The sequence below is a fragment of the Desmodus rotundus genome, chromosome 13, assembly GCF_022682495.2.
Source record: "Desmodus rotundus isolate HL8 chromosome 13, HLdesRot8A.1, whole genome shotgun sequence".
NCBI lineage: Eukaryota > Metazoa > Chordata > Mammalia > Chiroptera > Phyllostomidae > Desmodus > Desmodus rotundus.
Window position 1 is genome coordinate 23,037,634 of NC_071399.1, and position 20,232 is coordinate 23,057,865.

At 39.4% G+C, this 20,232-nt stretch overlaps 1 protein-coding gene across 1 annotated transcript; it reads left to right on the forward strand.

Annotated features, from left to right (window-relative positions):
* Positions 1-9,843: 9,843 nt before the first annotated feature.
* LOC139440489 (putative disintegrin and metalloproteinase domain-containing protein 5) lies at positions 9,844-16,795 on the forward strand. The gene is made up of 4 exons (XM_071220144.1): positions 9,844-9,928; positions 10,502-10,721; positions 13,467-13,553; positions 16,649-16,795. The coding sequence occupies exons 2-4, from the start codon at positions 10,506-10,508 to the stop codon at positions 16,793-16,795; spliced, it is 450 nt and encodes a 149-aa protein (XP_071076245.1). The 5' UTR covers positions 9,844-9,928; positions 10,502-10,505.
* Positions 16,796-20,232: the final 3,437 nt, after the last annotated feature.

Consider the following 20,232-nt stretch of genomic DNA (forward strand, 5'->3'; position numbering starts at 1 on the left):
CAAAAAATATTCCAAGTACTGAGAACCAGAGGCCTGCAACCAAGACTACTTTACCCAGCAAGGCTCTCAATCAAGATAGAAGACCAAATAAAGAGTTTCCCAGACAAAAGAAGTCTAAAAGAATACAGCTCCACCAAACCAGCTCTGCAAGAGATGCTAAAGGGACTGCTTTAAGGAAAGGAAGGAAAAGAGAAAGACAGAGGAACACAGGTAGGAAATAATGACAATGAATAACTACCTATCGATAATAACCTTAAACGTAAATGGATTAAATGCTCCAATCAAAAGACATAGAACAGCTGAATGGATAAGAAAACATGACCCACACATATGCTGCCTACAAGAAACCCATCTCAGGACAAAAGACTTACACAGACTGAAAGTGAAGGGCTGGAAACAAATCTTCCAAGCAAACGGACAGGAAAAAAAAGCAGGGGTAGCAATACTCATATCTGACAAAATAGACTTCCAAAGAAGGGCCATAAAGAGAGACCCAGAAGGTCACTTCATAATACTCAAAGGAAGAATCCACCAAGAAGACATAAACATTGTAAATATATATGCACCCAACATAGGAGCACCCAAATACATAAAGAAAATCTTGGAGGATTTCAAGAAAGATATTGACAGCAACACAATTATAGTAGGGGATTTTAACACCCCACTATCAAAAATGGACTGGTCTTCCAAACAAAAGATCAACAAAGATATTGTGTCACTTAACAATACCTTAGAGGAAATGGACTTAACTGATATATACAGAGCTTTTCATCCCAAAGAAGCAAAATACACGTTCTTTTCAAGTGTCCATGGAACTTTTTCAAAGATAGACCACATGATAGGACACAAAGCAAGCCTCAACAAATTCAAGAAAATTGAAATCATATCAAGCATCTTCTCTGACCACAAGGGTCTGAAACTAGAAACCAACGCCAAGGGTAAAAACCCAAAACACTCAAAAGCATGGAGACTGAATAGCATGCTATTAAACAATGAATGGGTCAAGAATGAGATTAGGGAAGAAATCAAAAACTTCCTGGAAACAAATGAAAACGAACTCACAACAACCCAAAACCTATGGGACACAGCAAAGGCAGTCCTGAGAGGGAAGTTCATAGCAATACAGGCCTACCTTAAGAAGTTAGAAACAGTTCACACAAACAACCTAACCCTACGCCTACAAGAACTGGAGGAACAACAACAAAGACAGCCCAGAGCAAGCAGAAGGAAGGAAATAACCAAGATCAGAGCAGAACTAAATGACATAGAGACTAAAAGCACAATTGTAAGGATCAATGAATCCAGGAGCTGGTTCTTTGAAAAGATAAACAAAATCAACACACCTTTAAGCAGGCTTATCAAGCAAAAAAGAGAGAGGATCCAAATAAACAGAATTAGAAATGAAAGTGGAGAGATTACAACTGATACCACAGAAATACAAAGGATCGTTAGAAATTACTATGAAGACCTGTATGCTAAGAAATTTGAAAACCTAGATGAAATGGACACATTTCTAGAAAAATATAATCTTCCAAAACTGAATGAAGAAGAAGCAGAAAACCTGAACAGACCAATATCAGCAAAGGAAATTGAAGCAGTCATCAAGAAACTCCCATCACACAAAAGCCCTGGACCAGATGGTTTCACAGGAGATTTCTACAAAGCATTTAAGGAAGAACTAACCCCTATCCTTCACAGACTATTCGAAAAAATCCAAACTGATGGAAGACTCCCAAACTCTTTTTATGAAGCCAACATCATCTTAATCCCAAAACCAGATAAAGACACAACGAAGAAAGAAAACTTCAGGCCAATATCGCTGATGAACATAGACGCTAAAATTCTCAACAAAATATTAGCAAACCGCATCCAGCAATATATTAAAAAGATCATCCACCATGACCAAGTGGGATTCATCCCAGGGATGCAAGGATGGTACAATATTCGCAAATCAATAAACATAATACATCACATCAACAACAGCAAAGACAAAAATCACATGATCATATCAATAGATGCGGAAAAAGCATTTGATATGATACAGCACCCATTTCTGATAAAAACACTCAGCAAAGTGGGAATAAAGGGAGCAGTCCTCAACATAATTAAGGCCATATATGAGAGACCTACAGCCAACATCACACTCAATGGACAAAAACTTAGAGCTTTCCCACTAAGATCAGGAACAAGACAAGGATGCCCTCTCTCACCACTCCTATTCAACATAGTATTGGAAGTCCTAGCCACAGCAATCAGACAAGAAAAAGCAATAAAAGGCATCCAAATTGGAAAGGAGGAAATGAAACTGTCACTGTTTGCAGACGACATGATAGTGTACATGGAAAACCCTATAGACTCCACTCAAAAACTACTCGACCTAATAAATGAATTTGGCAAAACAGCTGGATACAAAGTCAATACCCAGAAATCAAAGGCATTCCTGTACACCAGCAACGAAACTGCAGAAACAGAAATCAGGAAAAAAATCCCATTCGATATAGCAACAAGAAAAATAAAGTACCTAGGAATAAACCTAACCAAGGAGGTAAAAGACCTGTACTCAGAAAACTACACAACACTGAAGAAAGAAATTAAGGAAGATACAAACAAATGGAAGCATGTACCATGTTCATGGATTGGAAGAATCAACATTATCAAAATGGCCATACTACCCAAAGCAATTTATAGATTCAATGCAATCCCTATTAGAGTACCCATGACATATTTCACAGATATAGAACAAACATTGCAGAAATTCATATGGAACCATAAACGACCTCGAATAGCTGCAGCAATTTTGAGAAAGAACATCAAAGCAGGAGGGATCACAATACCTGATATCAAACTGTATTACAAGGCCACTGTAATCAAAACAGACTGGTACTGGCATAAAAACAGGCATATAGACCAATGGAACAGAATAGAGAGCCCAGAAATAAACTCAAGTCTATACGATCAATTAATATTTGACAAAGGAGGCAGGAGCATAAAATGGAGCAAAAACAGCCTCTTCAACAGATGGTGTTGGGAGATCTGGACAGCTACGTGCAAAAAAATGAAACTCGATCACCAACTTACTCCATACACGAAAATAAACTCAAGATGGATAAAAGACTTAAATATAAGCCGTAACACCATAAAAGTCCTTGAGGAAAACATTGGCAGGAAAATCTCAGACATTCCACGCAGCAACATCCTCACAGACACATCCCCTAAAGCAAGGGACATAAAGGAAAGAATAAACAAATGGGACCTCATCAAAATAAAAAGCTTCTGCATGGCTAAAGAAAACAGCACCAAATTACAAAGAGTACCAACAGTATGGGAAAACATATTTGCCAACGATACCTCAGACAAGGGCCTGATCTCCAAAATATATAAAGAACTCACTCGACTCCACTCCAGGAAGACAAACAACCCAATTAAAAAATGGGCAAAGGACTTGAACAGACACTTCTCCAAGGAAGACATACAGAGGGCCCAGAGACATATGAAAAGATGCTCAGCATCACTAGCCATCAGAGAGATGCAAATTAAAACCACAATGAGGTACCATCTCACACCAGTCAGAATGGCCAACATAAACAAATCCACAAACAAATGTTGGAGAGGATGCGGAGAAAAGGGAACCCTTGTGCACTGTTGGTGGGAATGCAGACTGGTGAGGCCACTGTGGAAAACAGTATGGAATTTCCTCAGAAAACTAAAAATGGAACTGCCCTTTGACCCAGTAATTCCGCTGCTGGGATTATACCCTAAGAACACTGAAACACCAATCCAAAAGAACCTATGCACCCCAATGTTCATAGCAGCACAATTTACAATAGCCAAGTACTGGAAGCAACCGAAGTGCCCATCAGCAAACGAGTGGATCCAAAAACTATGGTATATTTACACAATGGAATTCTATGCAGCAGAGAGAAAGAAGGAGCTTATACCCTTTGCAACAGCATGGATGAAACTGGAGAGCATTATGCTAAGTGAAATAAGCCAGGAAGTGAGGGACAAGTACCATATGATCTCACCTTTAACTGGAACATAAGCAATAGAAGAAAAAAGCAAACAAAATATAACCAGAGACATTGAAGTTAAGAACAATCTAACAATAGCCAGGGCGGGGGTGGGGGGTGGGGGCGGGGATAGTGGGAAGAGGGTATTACAGGAACTACTATAAAGGACACATGGACAAAACCAAGGGGGAGGGTGGAGAGGGGGGAGGGAGGTGGGTTCAGCTGGGGTGGGGTGGAGGGATGGGGAGAAAAGGCATACAACTGTAATTGCATAACAATAAAAAAAAAAAAAGAGAGAGAAAAAAAAAAAAAAAGAAAAGAAATGGTACGTCCACTGTTGAAAATACTATGGAGGCTTCTTAGAAAATAAAAATAGAATTAGCATATAACCCAGTAATTCTCTTTCTGGTATGTACCCCCTAAACTGAACGTAATGTCTGTAAGAGATATTTGCATACCCATATTGAGAGCATTATTCACAAGAGCAAAAACTTGGAAGCAAGCCAAGAGTGCATTGACACATAAATGGATAAAGCAAAATATGACATATACATATAAACAAAAAATATGAACCAAGATGGCGGCGTAGGTAGACACACTGCGCCTCCTCGCACAACCAGAACTGACAGAGAATTGAACAGCAAGGGGGACTGACACCAAGGAAATAGAAAATAAACACATCCAGACTGGTAGGAGGGGCGAAGATGGGCACCAGGGTGGAGAGGACTCGCGTGGCTGTGGTGGGACTGAGACTGGCGGAGTGTGGGACAAATGGCGCAGGCAGTCCGAGCACTAGCAGACCCTGCGGCCCCACATTTGTACAGATAAACCCAGAGGGCCGGACTCAGAGTGGCGGAGAGTGGGGCAGGCAGAGTGGCGGGTAGCACCCTGCGGCACCACATTCGCCCACAGATAAACCGGACGAACGGCGGGCAGCGAAGCAGACCGTGCAACCCTGGGCTCCAGCTCAGGAAATAAAGCCTCAAACCTCTGATTGAAAGCGCCCCTGGGGGTTGGGGCAGCAGCAGGAGAGACTCCCAGCCTCACAGGAGAGGTTGTTGGAGAGACCCACAGGGGCCTAGAGTGTGCACAGGCCCTCTTACTCGGGAACCAGCAACAGAGGGGCCCAGTTTGATTGTGGATATCGGAGTGAAAGATTGAAATCCGGAGGAGAGTGAGTCAGGCGCCATTGCTCCCACTCGGCCCCTCCCCCACGTACAGCGTCACAGCGCAGCGACCAGCATTACCCCGCCCAGGTGAACACCTAAGGCTCCGTCCCTTAAAGTAACAGACGTGCCAAGACAAACAAACAAACAAAAATGGCCCAAATGACAGAACACTTCAAAGCTCCAGAAAAAATACAACTAAGCGAGAAAGAGATAGCCAACCTATCGGATGCACAGTTCAAAGCACTGGTTATCAATATGCTCACAGAATTGGTTGAATCTGTTCGAAAAACAGATGAAAAAATGAAGCCTATGCTAAGAGAAACAAAGGAAAATGTACAGGGAACCAATAGTGATGAGAAGGAAACTGGGACTCAAATCAATGGTATGGACCAGAAGGAAGAAACAAACATCCAACCAGAAAAGAATGAAGAAACAAGAACTTGGAAAAATGAGGAGAGGCTTAGGAACCTCCAGGACACCTTGAAATGTTCCAACATCCGAATTATAGGGGTGCCAGAAGGAGAAGAGGAAGAACAAATAATTGAAAACTTATTTGAACAAATAATGGAGAACTTCCCTGATCTGGCAAAGGAAATAGACTTCCGGGAAGTCCAGGAAGCTCAGAGAGTCCCAAAGAAGCTGGACCCAAGGAGGAACACACCAAGGCACATCATAATTACATTACCCAAGATTAAATGCAAGGACCTACATCCAAGATTACTGTATCCAGCAAAGCTATCATTTAGAATGGAAGGGAAGATAAAGTGCTTCTCAGATAAGGTCAAGTTAAAGAAGCTCATCATCACCAAGCCCTTATTATATGAAATGTTAAAGGGAGTTACCTAAGAAAAAGAAGATCAAAAATAGGAACAGTAAAAATGACAGCAAACTCACAGTTATTAACGGCCACACATAAAACAAAAACGAGAGCAAACTAGGCAAACAACTAGAACATGAGGGTTGTCAATAAGGGAGTGGGAGGGGGAGAGGGGGACAAAGGTACAGAGAATAAGTAGCATAGATGATAGGTGGAAAATAGACAGGGGGAGAGTAAAAATAGTGTAGGAAATGTAGAAGCCAAAGAACTTATAAGTATGACCCGTGGACATGAACTATGGGGGGGGAATGTGGGAGGGAGGGGTGTGGGCAGGATGGAGTGGAGTGGGGGGGGGGAATGGGACAACTGTAATAGCATAATTAATAAATATATTTAAATTAAAAAAAATATAACAAACTGTTATTCAGCCTTCAAAAGCTGGAAAATTTGCATATGCTACATCATGGACGAACCTTGAGGACGTTATGTTAAATGAAATAAGCTAGTCACAAAAAGGGAAACACAGTGTAATTTCACTGATACGAGGTACTTAGCACAGTCAAAGTCATAGTCACAGAAAGTAGAATGGTGGTTGCAAGTGGCTTGGGGAAGGGGGGAAGGGGGGAAGAGGGAGTCATTGTTAAGTCGGTATAGACTTTCAGTTTTAATAGATGTAGAGAGCAATCGCATAGATAGTAGCGGTGGCCCCATAGCATTGTGAATGTATTTAGCACCACTGAGCTGTACACTTGAAATTCTTTAGATGGTAAACTTTGTATTATGTATGTTTTAACACAGTGAGAAATCTGGAAAACCAAACAAAATACCTAATGCACTTGATATTTAGAAACTATCTCTAAGATTCTTTAAAATAACCCAGCTAAAAATTGTAAAAGCTTCATTGCATTATTTACTTATTCTGAAGCCCATCAGCTAGTAGTGTTTTACTCATTTAACATCATGTTTTGTGTATTTACATCTAAATCTTTAATTTCTTGAAGCTAGGAAACTATCTTTCCCATCTTCTGTTCTTCCTTGAACATATTAAATAGACCAAATACATAATAAATACATGTGGGTTTGTTGGAAAGGAGGGCTCTCTGTGCCGTCTCAGTGCTGACGTCACTCACTTTGGCATTTTGTGGCAGGAGGTCCACTGGCTCTGAAGTCCTTCGGGTTTTGATCATACATCTCCTTAATTTCCGAAGGGTAGTTTTGCCCAGGATAGTATTCTTTGTTGGCAGTTTTTGTTCTTTTCAGCACTTTGAATGTCAGGAATTCGTTCTTTTCATGGCTGAATTCTATTCAGTTGTATAGATCCATGTACACACACATTTTTTACATTGAGCTGTTGGTGGACACTCACGTTATTTACAGATCTTGGATATTGTGACTCAGGCTGCAGTGAACATGGGGTGCAGCTGTTTCTTTGAGATCCTGATTGCAATTCCTTTGAATATATACCCAGAAGTGGGATTGCTGGATCTATTTAGTCCTATTTTCAAGTTTTGGGGTAACCTCCATACTGTTTTCCATAGTAGCTGCCCCGGTTTACATGCCCATCAACAGTGCTACTGAGTTTCATAGCTTCAACCTCGGCACCCAAGTGTAGGTCTCCATTTGGCTGCAGCCTCTACTTTACACTGGGAGATGTATTTATCGGACCCCTTGCCCCCCAGCCAGAGCCTGTTTTATTATATTTTGCTATTCCTAAGCTCCCTTAGACATTCCAGTGATAGGTGGCACTTGGAGTATTTATACATGGAAGCATTTTATGGAATTAGACCTTTTCTCTCCCTGTCTCATATATATAATCACAGGGACCTAAGATGCTATATTTTGGTTATACTTTATACTTCATACTTCAGCTGCTGGTCAAACTTAGGAATAGCTGCTTGTAGTATTCTTGAGCATTGAGATCAATGTCGCAAAGTACAAGACAGTGGGATTCCTTCCCCATAAACAGAAACACAGATACCTGCCTACCTTTATCGCAGACCTGCTTCTGGTAATAAAATGTGGGAAAGACTGTGAATTACAAGGGATTAACAACGAAGGTGAACAAGTATATAAAAGTACACAAAATCAACGCCTTACTTCTGGAGAGTCGTCTTGCCACATAGGAAACAAAACAAAACAGAAACGCCCCCCGCAAAACAAATGAAACCCCTCAGTTATTGACCTTTACTCGGCCCTATCAGGTACAGAATGCATTCTCTTGATCTCATGACCTTCCCAGAATCTCCTTCAAGACCATTCCCACCCACAGCAGGTCACTGTCACTCCTGATGTGACCAGCTGTTGGCATTGTCCTTCAAGGAACTTCCACCCCCGGGGTTCAGGGAACCCCATTGACTTAAGTGCTGCTGTAAGAGTGTCAAATTTCTGTCCTACAGTGTCCCAAATTTCTGATCACTGTCTTTCTTTGTTCATTTGGGTTTTATGGTGACCTCATTTTGAAGCCTGCCAAATTAGGCAAGAACAGGAAAGTTGGTAACTATATGCTTAAATCTCTCAGGCTCCAGGAAAATTGGGTGATAGAACTACAGCAGCCATAATTTTGGTAGGGAAAGAAAATGCTGGCTAGGAGTAAGTCTGCCAGGGCAGTGGGCCTTGGGTGTCAAGAAAACAATGCAGAAATACCTGCCATCCCGAGCCTCAAATAGAGGATGTTGGGTTGTTCCGAGCGGTGGCTCTCTGACGTGGTTCCCATGCCCTGGCGGGAACGGTGGGTGGGTGGGAAAGGTTGTTCAAATGGCACTGTAGAGCAAGGTTTCATGCAACACTGACCCTGTCTACGATTTAGTGTTCATTACGGATTTTCCTTGCAATCATGTTTGATGTTTTTAATGCATTAAGATGTTATTGGATACTTATGCTTTTGTTCCCCTACCCCCTTAAATTTTCTACCATCCCAATCGTGGCCTCATATAGAATTTGGGAGAACTGTCAAGTTTAAATTAGATTTAATCAAAACAGCATTTTGATTGGAGTAAAGCAAACAGAAGCTACTTATCGGGTGAGTTCAAGAGTAGGTCTTTTCAAAAGAGAAAAGGCTGATTACTGTGGATTCTGCTCACACATCTATTGTGACTGTCTGGTGGCACCCTGAATATGTATGGATTATGTCTTTCAGGAGAGACAGTGAAAGTCTTAGATAATGTTCTCCAACTGTGAAACTATGTGAAATTGCTAAAGGGAGGTCCCTTGTCAATTAGTGGTGATAACAAAAGATTGTTCTTATTACATGTGATTAACACGATTCACCCAAAGCACCTGTAAATCACCACGTCTGAGTAATGAAGCACCTATTATATACATTCAAATTATTCATGATTTTAAAATTAGACATAACTAAATATATAAAAGGGCCTAAGTAGATAAACACTGATGTTTTCCTAATTTTAAAATTCAACAGGTCTTATTTAGTGAATGTTAGGATGCTTGGGAACAGAGATGAGGAATCCAGTGTGGAACAAGACGAGTTAAGTGGTCTTTGGGCTTCTTATCCATATTTCATTATGGATACTACTTCATTTCTGTTTTGCTTGGTGCAGAAGAAAGTGTAGCAGGCTTAAAATGAGGGGATCTTAATTTAATCCTAGATCTACCCCAAACCACTATTTAATGCTAGGTAATGATAAATACATGTGGGTTTGTTGGAAAGGAGGGCTCTCTGTGCCGTCTCAGGGCTGATGTCACTCACTTCGGCATTTTGTGGGAGGAGGTCTGCTGGCTAGGTAATCTCCCTAGGGATCACATTATGATTTTAGAGTGAGTCTATTGTTTCTTTAATGATAATTGGAATTATGTATTATAATCTACTTATTTTTTCTTTTAGCTTCTAGAGGCGCTCCATTTGATTGTTTTGAAGAAATAAATTCAGCAGGAGACAGATATGGAAACTGTGGCAGTTACTATTGTCCATTTCCGTATGTATTTAGACAATTCTAATTTGTTTGTAATGTAGGTTATATGTTGTTAGGATCCTAGAATATATTGTCATGTGCTCACTAAAATGATATTTTATGCCAGGTTTTCTTTGTTCCATGATCTGAGAACGGCATATTACCCATTGCCTACAAATAACATGAGCCTATGATGTTACAATGACCATAAAAATTGCTCGTGTATTGTTGTAATGAGCTAGATGTTGTATCAAGTAGTTTATATGCAGTATACATTATAAATATGTTTAATACATCAAACATATATAGTAAGAGTTATTCCGTTTTTCACTAACGAAAAATTTGAAGACCAGCAACCATTTACTTAAATATCAGAAGGTGACATCTGTCAGATTGCAAAAATCATTAATTTTTTCCCTTGCCACATTGCCTCATAAAACAAAAAGCCCCATCATACTTAAGCTGGTGTGCTCAGAACATTTTACTGAGTGGAAATTCTTGAAACATAGATTTAAGTTGGTAAAATAGATTTTTAACTTAGATGTATGAGCAGTCTCTGTGAATAATAAGATAATGTTTTATGCCTTATGCTTCTAGTCACATGCTGTGTGGAAAATTAGTTTGTACCTGGCCACATAAAACATTAATATCACGTGCAAATTTATCTGTGATTTATACACATGTACGAGAAGAAATGTGTGTATCTACGTATCTTAACACAGACAGGATACTTAAAAACACAAAGTCGACATATTCTCAGCCTGAAGACAGAGATGAGACATTTGTGGAAGACGGCTCTACATGTGGTCCTGAGATGGTAATTAGATCTACAGAATTATAAGTGCTTTAAATACTTCGTTATGGTTATACTCACTTTGACAATATACCGACCAAGGCATTTAACAACAACCCGATTGAAGTATCATTTTCCCATAAAATTCACCTATGGTATAAGTGTACAATTCATTGCTTTTGAGTAACTGATAGAGTTGCACAACCATCCAATGTTACTGCATACCATCACCTCTTCCCTCTTGCCCACTTGCCCATCCCTACCCTTAGACAACACACCCAGTTTCCTGTGCTATTAACATCTAACACTAATATGATATATATATCATACATATGATATATATTATACACATGATATATCATATGTATGAGATATATATATATATATTATAATGGTGGAAGGCCTTACAGAGTTACCCTTTTATGGGAGAGTGCCACCTACTGATTTTCTAAGTTTAAAAAGAGTTTTTGGACTTTTTAGCAGTTTAGATCAGGTCATCAGCAATCTCTCTTAAGGCGTTAGCGAAGAACACATGTTATCATAAGTAAAAGCATTGGGCAGAGTGTTAGTTATCTGTCCTAAAAGGGTTCCTTTAGCTCCCTGTCAAGTCTCTGCTGCCAGGACAGGATGCAGTAACAAGGCTGGGATGAAATCCATCAGCACAACTTGTGAAAGCCTTTTTTACTGTCAACGAGGCTTTGCCTCCGACAACAGTGAAACCTGATAATATTTGTTTTTGATTTAATCTCTATTGCATTTTTTCCATTACCATTTAGTCCCCTTATACACCCCTCCCCCCAGCAACCACCAAACTGTAGTCCATGAGTCCTTTGATACATTTGTCATAATCAATGAACCAATGTTGATACATTATTATTAATTAAATCTAGTACTCCATTCAGGTTTTCTTAGCTTTTACTTAATGTCCTTTACCCGGACTGTGCCCAGCGGACCACTTTGCATTTACTGGTTGTGTGTACTTAGGCTCCTCTTGACAGTGACAGTAGCTGCTACTTGTGCTGGGCTTGGAGGTGCTCAGGAGAAGCCAAGCTGCAAGCCAAGGCTGGCTGCTGCTGGTGTAAGGCCTTGGGCCACTTAGCAAGAGGTACCAGAGGCCAAATGCTGCTTGTTGGAGAGATTTTAGGGAAGTCTGAGGCATGAGGCAAGGGAGGCCATATGTATGGAAAAGTCCCTGGAAACAGCTTGGGTGGGCCTGCAGGTTGGGTGGGGCAGGGTCTCAGGGAGTCCCCAGGGTGGGGTGAGCAGTGCGAGCCATGTTCATGGAGACTCAGATATGGCATCCACCTGCTGGCCCTGTGGGAGGGGCAATCTCAGAAAAGGAACAATTGCCTCTGCTAGCACTTTAGTGTGGTAGTAAGCTGCCCCCGCCCCCAGCTCTCACCATGATGCTAGACAATTTAGTTTCTCCCTGTATGTCCCTGTTTTTTTTCAAGCTCCTGCCCCAGCGCTGGAGCTCAGGGGGAGTAAGTCTGAGTAAGTCCATGTGTGGGCCCTTTAACTTGGCAGAGGTTGTGGATGATCTGAGAGATACAGACAAACTCTTTTTTAAAATATTGTTACTTGTCAACAAAAGAAAAAAGCAAACAAAATATAACCAGAGACATTAAAGTTAAGAACAATCTAACAATAGCCAGAGGGGAGTGGGGAGGGGATAGTGGGGAGAGGGGTTTAAAGGAGCTACTATAAAGGACACATGGACAAAATCAAGGGGGAGGGTGGAGGGATGGGGAGAAAATGCAGACAACTGTAATTGAATAACAATAAAAATTAAAAAAAAACAAAAAAATAAATATTGTTACTTGTTACATATATTGGGTGTATTTGTATGTGACTAATGTTAAGCCATAACATTTAAGCTTGTCATGACCTTGAACCCATGCACCCAATATATGTAACAATATTTAAGAAAAGAATTTGTTTATATCTCTCATATCAGCTGCAACCTCCTCCAGGTTAAGGGAAACTGCCTGGGACTCCAGAAGCCCTCTGTCTCACTCAGCCACAATCCCGGCTTGTTTTCACAGCTAGAAGTTATGGTGACTTCTCCTGGCACTGGAACCCTGGACTGGGGGGCCCGGTGTGGGGCTGGGACCCCTTGCTCCTCAGGCAGGACCTCCACAGTTGAGATATCACTCCCTATATTTATCTACCACACATGGGTGTGGGACCAGCCCGTTCCATGTCTCTACCTGCCCTGCCAGTCTCAGTGTGGCTTCTTCTTTACATCCCCACTGGTAGGGCTTCTATTCAGCCAGATTTCAGACACTTCTGATTTGGGTGTGGTTATGGGAGTATCCTCACACCAACGATTATAAGACTTGAACTCTCCTTCAGACAGTACTCAGTACTGACTGCTCACAATAATTGCCTGGACTCTGCCCCCAAGTGACTTTAATATAGTGGTCTCAGGTGGAGCCCAGCCTGGACATTTAAAAAAATGTTCCTCAAGGAACTAATCAAGTTATTTTTCCAGAAATTTATCTTTCTAAGAGGACTTCTGGTAATGGACAATAAGAAAATAAAAATTCCAACTTCTTATATGTGATTACGTCTTTATAATCTGAAGATAAATAACCTATTTTACATTTATTTCAGTGTACTCACTGTTACTTTATTATTTAGATTTTTATGCCAATCTTTGGTAATATGAATTCTGGCATTTTCTTTAATTTTTCTTATGAATTACCAATACATGTGATCTGACTGTTTGACTTAGTTTATATTTCACTTCCTTTTGCTTTGTTTTAGATGTGTCTCAGATTTCAGTGCCTAGAGATTAAATACATGTTCAGTAAAACTTCATGCGACAATTCTAGACATTGCAATAGCCGTGGAGTAAGTAATTGCAATTTTCATTTTAAGCAACATGCTTTGAAAATTCAATAAACAGTTTGAAGATTTACAAAATTATTTGAATAATTTTTTAAATCACTTTCATACTACTTAGTGTTACTTAACAGTTTGTGATTTATAGCTTTAATATTATTTTGCAAAGAAACCTTGCCAAACTATTTACTAGAGAAGATAAAGTAGGAACATTTAAAATGATTCTGGATGTATAAAAAGTTAAATATGTGGGATGTATGTACTAAAACACTATTTATTACCATATCACCAAAATCATCATATTTTCACAGAGCGAAGGCAGAAACTGGTAAATAAGGGTTATTAGAATTTTCTTGGGAGTCTTGTTAATTTATAATCTGGGATATTCTGTGAAGCTGGCAAGAACATGACAATTAATGGCATGTTAGTTGTAATTACTGATTCTTGGGTTTGGCTGTGGGGATAGTTGAAAGAATGAAAAAAAAAGATTTGGCAACAAAAGCTACATGCCATTTTTATTTATTTATTTATTTAGGAATTTTATTATTTTTGTTAATTTAATTTTTTATTTTTTTATGCCATTACAGTTCCTGCCTTTTCTCCCATTCCCCACCACTACCTAACACCTCCTCCCCTTCCCAAGCCAATCCCCATATTATTATTGTCTGTGTCCATGGGTTGTGCAAAAATGTTCTTGGTTAAACCCTTCACCATCTTTCATCCCCCCCATCCAACATTTTTGGAACTAATCTGTTTTTATTTAAAGATTTTATTTATTTATTTTTAGGGGGTAGGAGGGAAGGAGAAAGACAGGGAGAGAAACATCAATGTGTGGTTGCCTCTTACGCACACCCTACTGGGGACCTGGCCGGCAAACCAGACATGTGCCTTAGGCTGGGAATTGATTCAGCGACCCTTTGGTTCACAGGCTGACACGCAGTCCACTGAGCCACACCAGCCAGGAGGCATCAATCTGTTTTATGTATCTAAGCTTCTATTACTATTTTGTTCATTTGTTTGTTGTGTTCATTAGACTACATTCCACATATAAGTGAGATCATGTAGTATTTTTCTTTCACTGACTGGCTTAATTCACTTAATATAATTTTCTTCGGGTCCATCCATGCTGTTGCAAAATGTAAGAGGGTTTTCTTTTTTAATGCTGTATAGTATTCCACTGTATAAATGTACCACAGCTTTTTTTATCCAGTCATCTACGGATGGGCACTTAGGCTGTTTCCAAATCTTGGCTATTGTAAATAGTGCTGCCATAAACATAGGGATGCATATATATTTTTGTATTGCTATTTTGGGATCCTTGGGGTATATTCCCAAAAGTGAAATCACTGGGTGAAAAGGCAGTTCCATTTTTAGTTTTCTGAGGAAATTCCATACTGTTTTCCACAGTGGCTGCTCCACTCTGCATTCCCATCAATAGTGTACTAGGGTTCCCTTTTTTCCAAATCCATGCCAACACTTGTTTTTGTTGTTTTATTGATGGCCAGCCATTCTGACAGATGTAAGGTGATATCTCATTGAAGTTGTAATTTGCACTTCTCTGACGATTAGCAATGTTGAGCATTTTTTCACATGTCTATAGGAATTCTGCATGTCCTCTTTGGAGAAGTGTCTATTCAGGTCTTTTGCCCATTTCTTAATTGGGTTGTTTGTCTTCCTGGCATTGAGTTGTATTAGCTCTTTGTATATTTTGGAGAGTAAATCCTTGTCAGGTGTATCATTGACAAAAATGTTCTCCCATGCAGTGGGTTCCCTATTTGTCTTGCAGATGGTTTATTTAGCTGTGCAGAAGCTTTTTAATTTGATCTAGTCGCATTTGTTTATTTTCTGCCTTTTTGCTGTGACTTAGGAGATATATTGGCAAAAATATTTCTACATTGAGTATCAGAGATTTAACTACCTATGTTTCTTCTAAAATTTTTATGGTTTTGTGACTTACACTTAAGCCTTTTATCCATTTTTTAAATTTTTGTGTGTGGTGTAAGTTTGTGCTCTAGTTTAATTTTTTTGGATATGTAAGTCCAGTTTTCTCCAAATCATTTATTGAAGAGACTGTCTTTGCTGCATTGTGTGCTTTCACCACCTTTTTAAAGACCAGGAACAAGACAGGAATGTCTGTTTTCACTGCTCTTATTCAACATAGTCCTGGAAGTCCTAGCCACAGTGATCAGACAAGAAGAAGAAATAAAAGACACCCAAATTGTAAGGGAGGAAGTAAAGCTGTCATTGTTCACAGATGACATATTATACATAGAAAACCCTAAAGACTCCAAGAAAAAACTACTAGACCTAATTAATGAATTCAGCAAAATAGCAAGATACAAAATTAATACACAGAAATTGATGACATTTTTATACACTAGTAATGAGTTGTCAGAAAGAGAAACTAAGAAAACACTTCTATTTACTATTGTGACAAAAAAAGGTACCTAGAAATAATTGTAACCAAGGAGGTAAAAGACCTGTTCTTGGAAAACTATAGGCCACTGAAGAAAGAAATCGAGGATGATACGAATAAGTGGAAGCATATACCATGTTCGTGGATTGGAAGAATTAACATCATTAAAATAGCCATTCTACCCAAAGAAATCTATAGATTCAAGGCAATTCTTATTAAAATGCCAATGGCATACTTCACAGAACTAGAACAAATATTACAAAAATTCATACGGAAATATAAAAGATCCTGAATAGCCTCAGCAACGTTGTGAAAGAAGACCAAAGCTGGAGGTATCACGACTCCTGATATCAAACTCTATGATAAGCCCACTATAATCAAAACAGCCTGGTACTGGCACAAGAACAGACAAATAGATCAATTGAACAGAACAGAGAGCCCAGGAATAAACCCACACCTGTATGATCAATTGTTATTTGACCAAGGTGGCTAGATACATTTTAAGGTATAGATAATTTCAAGAGAAAATTGAAAATTTGTTGAATTTGTCTGTGTAAGGTAAATCCTCTAGAATGGCTAATTTCTCTGGAATAAGTAAGTATCTGTTGCACAAGTATAGGATATTCATTGGTCTCTATTGAGAACCATCTTTGTACATAAAAGTGATTCTGTATTTGGATTATTTCAGATTTGCAACAATTTTGATCATTGCCATTGTGACAAAGGGTTTGCTCCTCCTAACTGCACAGAAATGAGAGGACAGTTTGGAAGTTTGGATGATGGGCACCGAGGCGAAGCAAGTCAGTGTTTTTCAAATTTCATTAATGAAAGATAATATGAAAGAGAATAAAAGTATAGGTTACAAGCTAGATTGCCAAACAAGTAAAGCCAAAGAACACAGTTTTGTTTTATTTTATTTTTTGAGTTTTTGCAGAATGTATTTATTAGGCTACATATCTATTTGATAAGAAAGGTTAAAAAATCTTGGACTGTAGGTTTGTACTCTCCTTTCTATGTTAACATTGACATTGTTTACTAACATAAAGTATAATCAGTATTAGGCACTTTTCAAATTAGAAATGCCGGTGCATATACTCTGACTAGTTAATTTAGATTGTTCACTCTGGATGGTCTCATGCTCTCCTGGTTTATAGCTCATTGTGACAGTAATGCCACTGGAATCTTTCAGGCTGTATTTTATTCCTTTCTTCTCAATTACAAGGCTTCCAATTTAATTTTTTGGAAATCTTCTGTTTAGAATTCCCCCTCCCCCACCCTGGGGTTCCTGAGCGTTATTCGGAGATTAAGCAAGTCTGGATAAGAATGGGAACAATTTAGGGGTACTCCCTGTTCCGGAGTTTATGGGAGCCCACCTAAAATAATCTGGGAGCCGAAGAGGGCTGCCTGCCCTTACTTCCTTTCCTTCGGGGCAAAGTAATAATGAAACACCCGGGCAGACACACCTGTAGCTTGATACCAGGCGGTAGTCATACCTAGGGTGACCAGCTTTTTAGAGAGCTAACACAAAGCTGTATCAAACTGTGTATCAGGCCAAAATAAAAGCATAATAATTTAACATGTACCATATAATTTTATACATACATTATTTTCTCATAAATATGTGAAAATAGATACTTATTTGAAATTATATATTTTAAGAATTTTACCTTTACAGTACATCTAGAGTTTTCTAAAATGTGCCTCAAAATTTTTCCAGCCTTTATCTATCATTACTCAGTTCCAAAGCCATTTTCACATTCGAAGGTAATTCTTACAGCAGCAGCCTCATTGTCAGTACCGAAATCTGTACTAGGGTGCTCCAGAGAAACTGGGGCAACAGGATCTTTGGGTGTGTGGGGGTGTGTGTGTGTATATATATATGGGGGTGGGGAGGAGAGAGATATTATAAGGAATTGGTTCATGTGATCATGGAGGCTGACAAGCCCCAAGATCTGCAGGGTGAGCATCATGCTTAGAGCCTGAGGAGAGTTGATGGGGTATTTACAGTCCAAAGGCTGGCAGGCTTGAGACATAGGAAAAACCAAGGTCTCTGCTCAGGTTCCTCAGGCAGAAAGAATTCTCTCTTATTCTCGAGAAGAGCAGCGTTTTTGTTTATTAAGACCTATAGCTGATTGGGTGAGGCCTACTCATGTCAGAGAAGGCAATCGGCTTTACCCAGTCTGCCGATGTATTATACAGGTTAATGTCATTCCAAAACACCCTCACAGAAACGCCCAGAGTAATATTTGACTCAATATCTGGGCACACGTGGCCCAGTCAAGAAGACACATGAAGTTTACCACCACACACACATTAGCAGTATTTGTTGGCAGTAGAAACTAAGAGTCCCTCTCTATAAATTATTGTGGGCGGCATGTACTTATCTGTATACATAGATTATTTTAAAACCTGGAATTTATTGATTCATGATGGAATAGTTAATTAGTTGGAGAAGCTAAGTAATCATGTAAGCTGAGTACAAAACTGAGATAGCGTCCTTTATGAGCAGTATCATTTCTACTTTACTCAAAACTCTCATCTGTGGGTTTTTTGGTTGTTGTTGTTTGGTTTTTTTCTGAAGCCAATTTGAATGCTGATGGCAGGGGGACAAGGGAAACCTTTGGGAGGTGCAGTGGATGGATTCAGGCTCCTCCAGGGAAAAGTCCTTTTTTCTTTATCTATGTTTGATTATAATGCTTCGTGTGGGTAAGATTTATGTTTTGGGGAGTCTGATTTGACAATGAAGCCCTGGAGAAATAAAGGCTAAAACACTTTGGTGTAATAAAAGGGAGAAGGTGAAAAACCATGAAGAGTTAAATGCCTAGATGATTCACCAAAGCATCTATGGGATGAAGTAGAGGAAGCTTTGAGGCAGATTACTGCAGACTAGTTTTAACCAATGGAAAATGGAAACCCAGAGTAATTAATGAAGTGAAGAAGACCAAACTGAAAGGCGAGTTAGAAAATATTCCTTCTTGGCTGTTATTAGTAGTGCTTGTTAAAACTAGACAGTAGTATAAAGGAAAGAAGTGAGACCCATTTTTCTGGTTTCTGGAAATCCTACTCATGCTTCTGAGGCCACCTGGGAATATATTATGTTCTTTGCAAATAACCCATGTAGTATCATTGAAGACCCCAAAGACTATGCAAGTAGCTGAGGGTCAGTTCACAGTATACAGCCAGAGCGGCTGATCTCTTCATCTGATTCAGTGGCTTTTTGATTACAAATATAACGTAATCCTCATCCTAATAATACCGGGAACCCCAACCACATGTAGAAAGCAGACAAACAGAAAGTGTTGAACTCCGTACCTTGAACTCCCTTTAAAATCCCTAGGGGAATATAACTGCTCTGGGGGCAGTTCTCATGGGATTTTACTGAGACTCAACGACCATCAGTAAGTGTAGCAAGAGTGGCTCCTCTGCCTGTCAGCTCTTCCATTGTTCCAGCTGGCAGAGACGTGATGGAACAGAGCTCCTCATATCCAGTAAGAGGAGGCAGGCCAGCAAATCATGGAGAAAGTGAACTTGACACAGTATCATTCCAGAAAGGTGACTGATATATACAAAGAGGAGCCACATTCTCAACTGAGAATGAATAAGAACTGGTGAGAAAAATATAGATATAATTAGCACTAGTGAGTCAAAAATGGGTTAATGCCAGGCTCAGTATAATGCCAAGCTCAGTATGGCCCATTTTTGGGCTCATTAACCCCAAAATGGGTTAATGCCAGATGCGTCCAATACTAGAGCCATCTTAATTTCATATTGCTACATATTTGATTAAACTACTTAGTTATTTAAGTTAGTGACTACTGATTTTTAGAGAAATTTGTAGTGATGTGTGAGAAATTAAATGCCACATTTCCCAGGTATAATCCCAATAATCTCTGTGATATGAATGTTTGAACTTTGGAGACGCTGTGTCAGAAAAGAACTGAAGACATGTTTGCAAGTGTTAAACATGTGCTTCATGAAAGAACATTACCTTCATTCAAAGAAATCACCATGTGGTGGAAGGTTGGAAATGCAAAATCATCAGCAAAGCACTAGGACCAGCTCATTTTGTACATTAGTTTCTAGGACTTTATTATACTCATAATATACATGAATGAAATGTTTAGTGTTTGGGAGTAGTAGTGGTAATGATAGCCTCTCCACCTTTTCATTTGGTTAATAGCATCTGTGACATAATTGGAAATGGATATTTTCTATTGTAGGTAGAAGTTTATTGGACCATAGATCTACCGCTCCCCCAAACCGCCGATATCA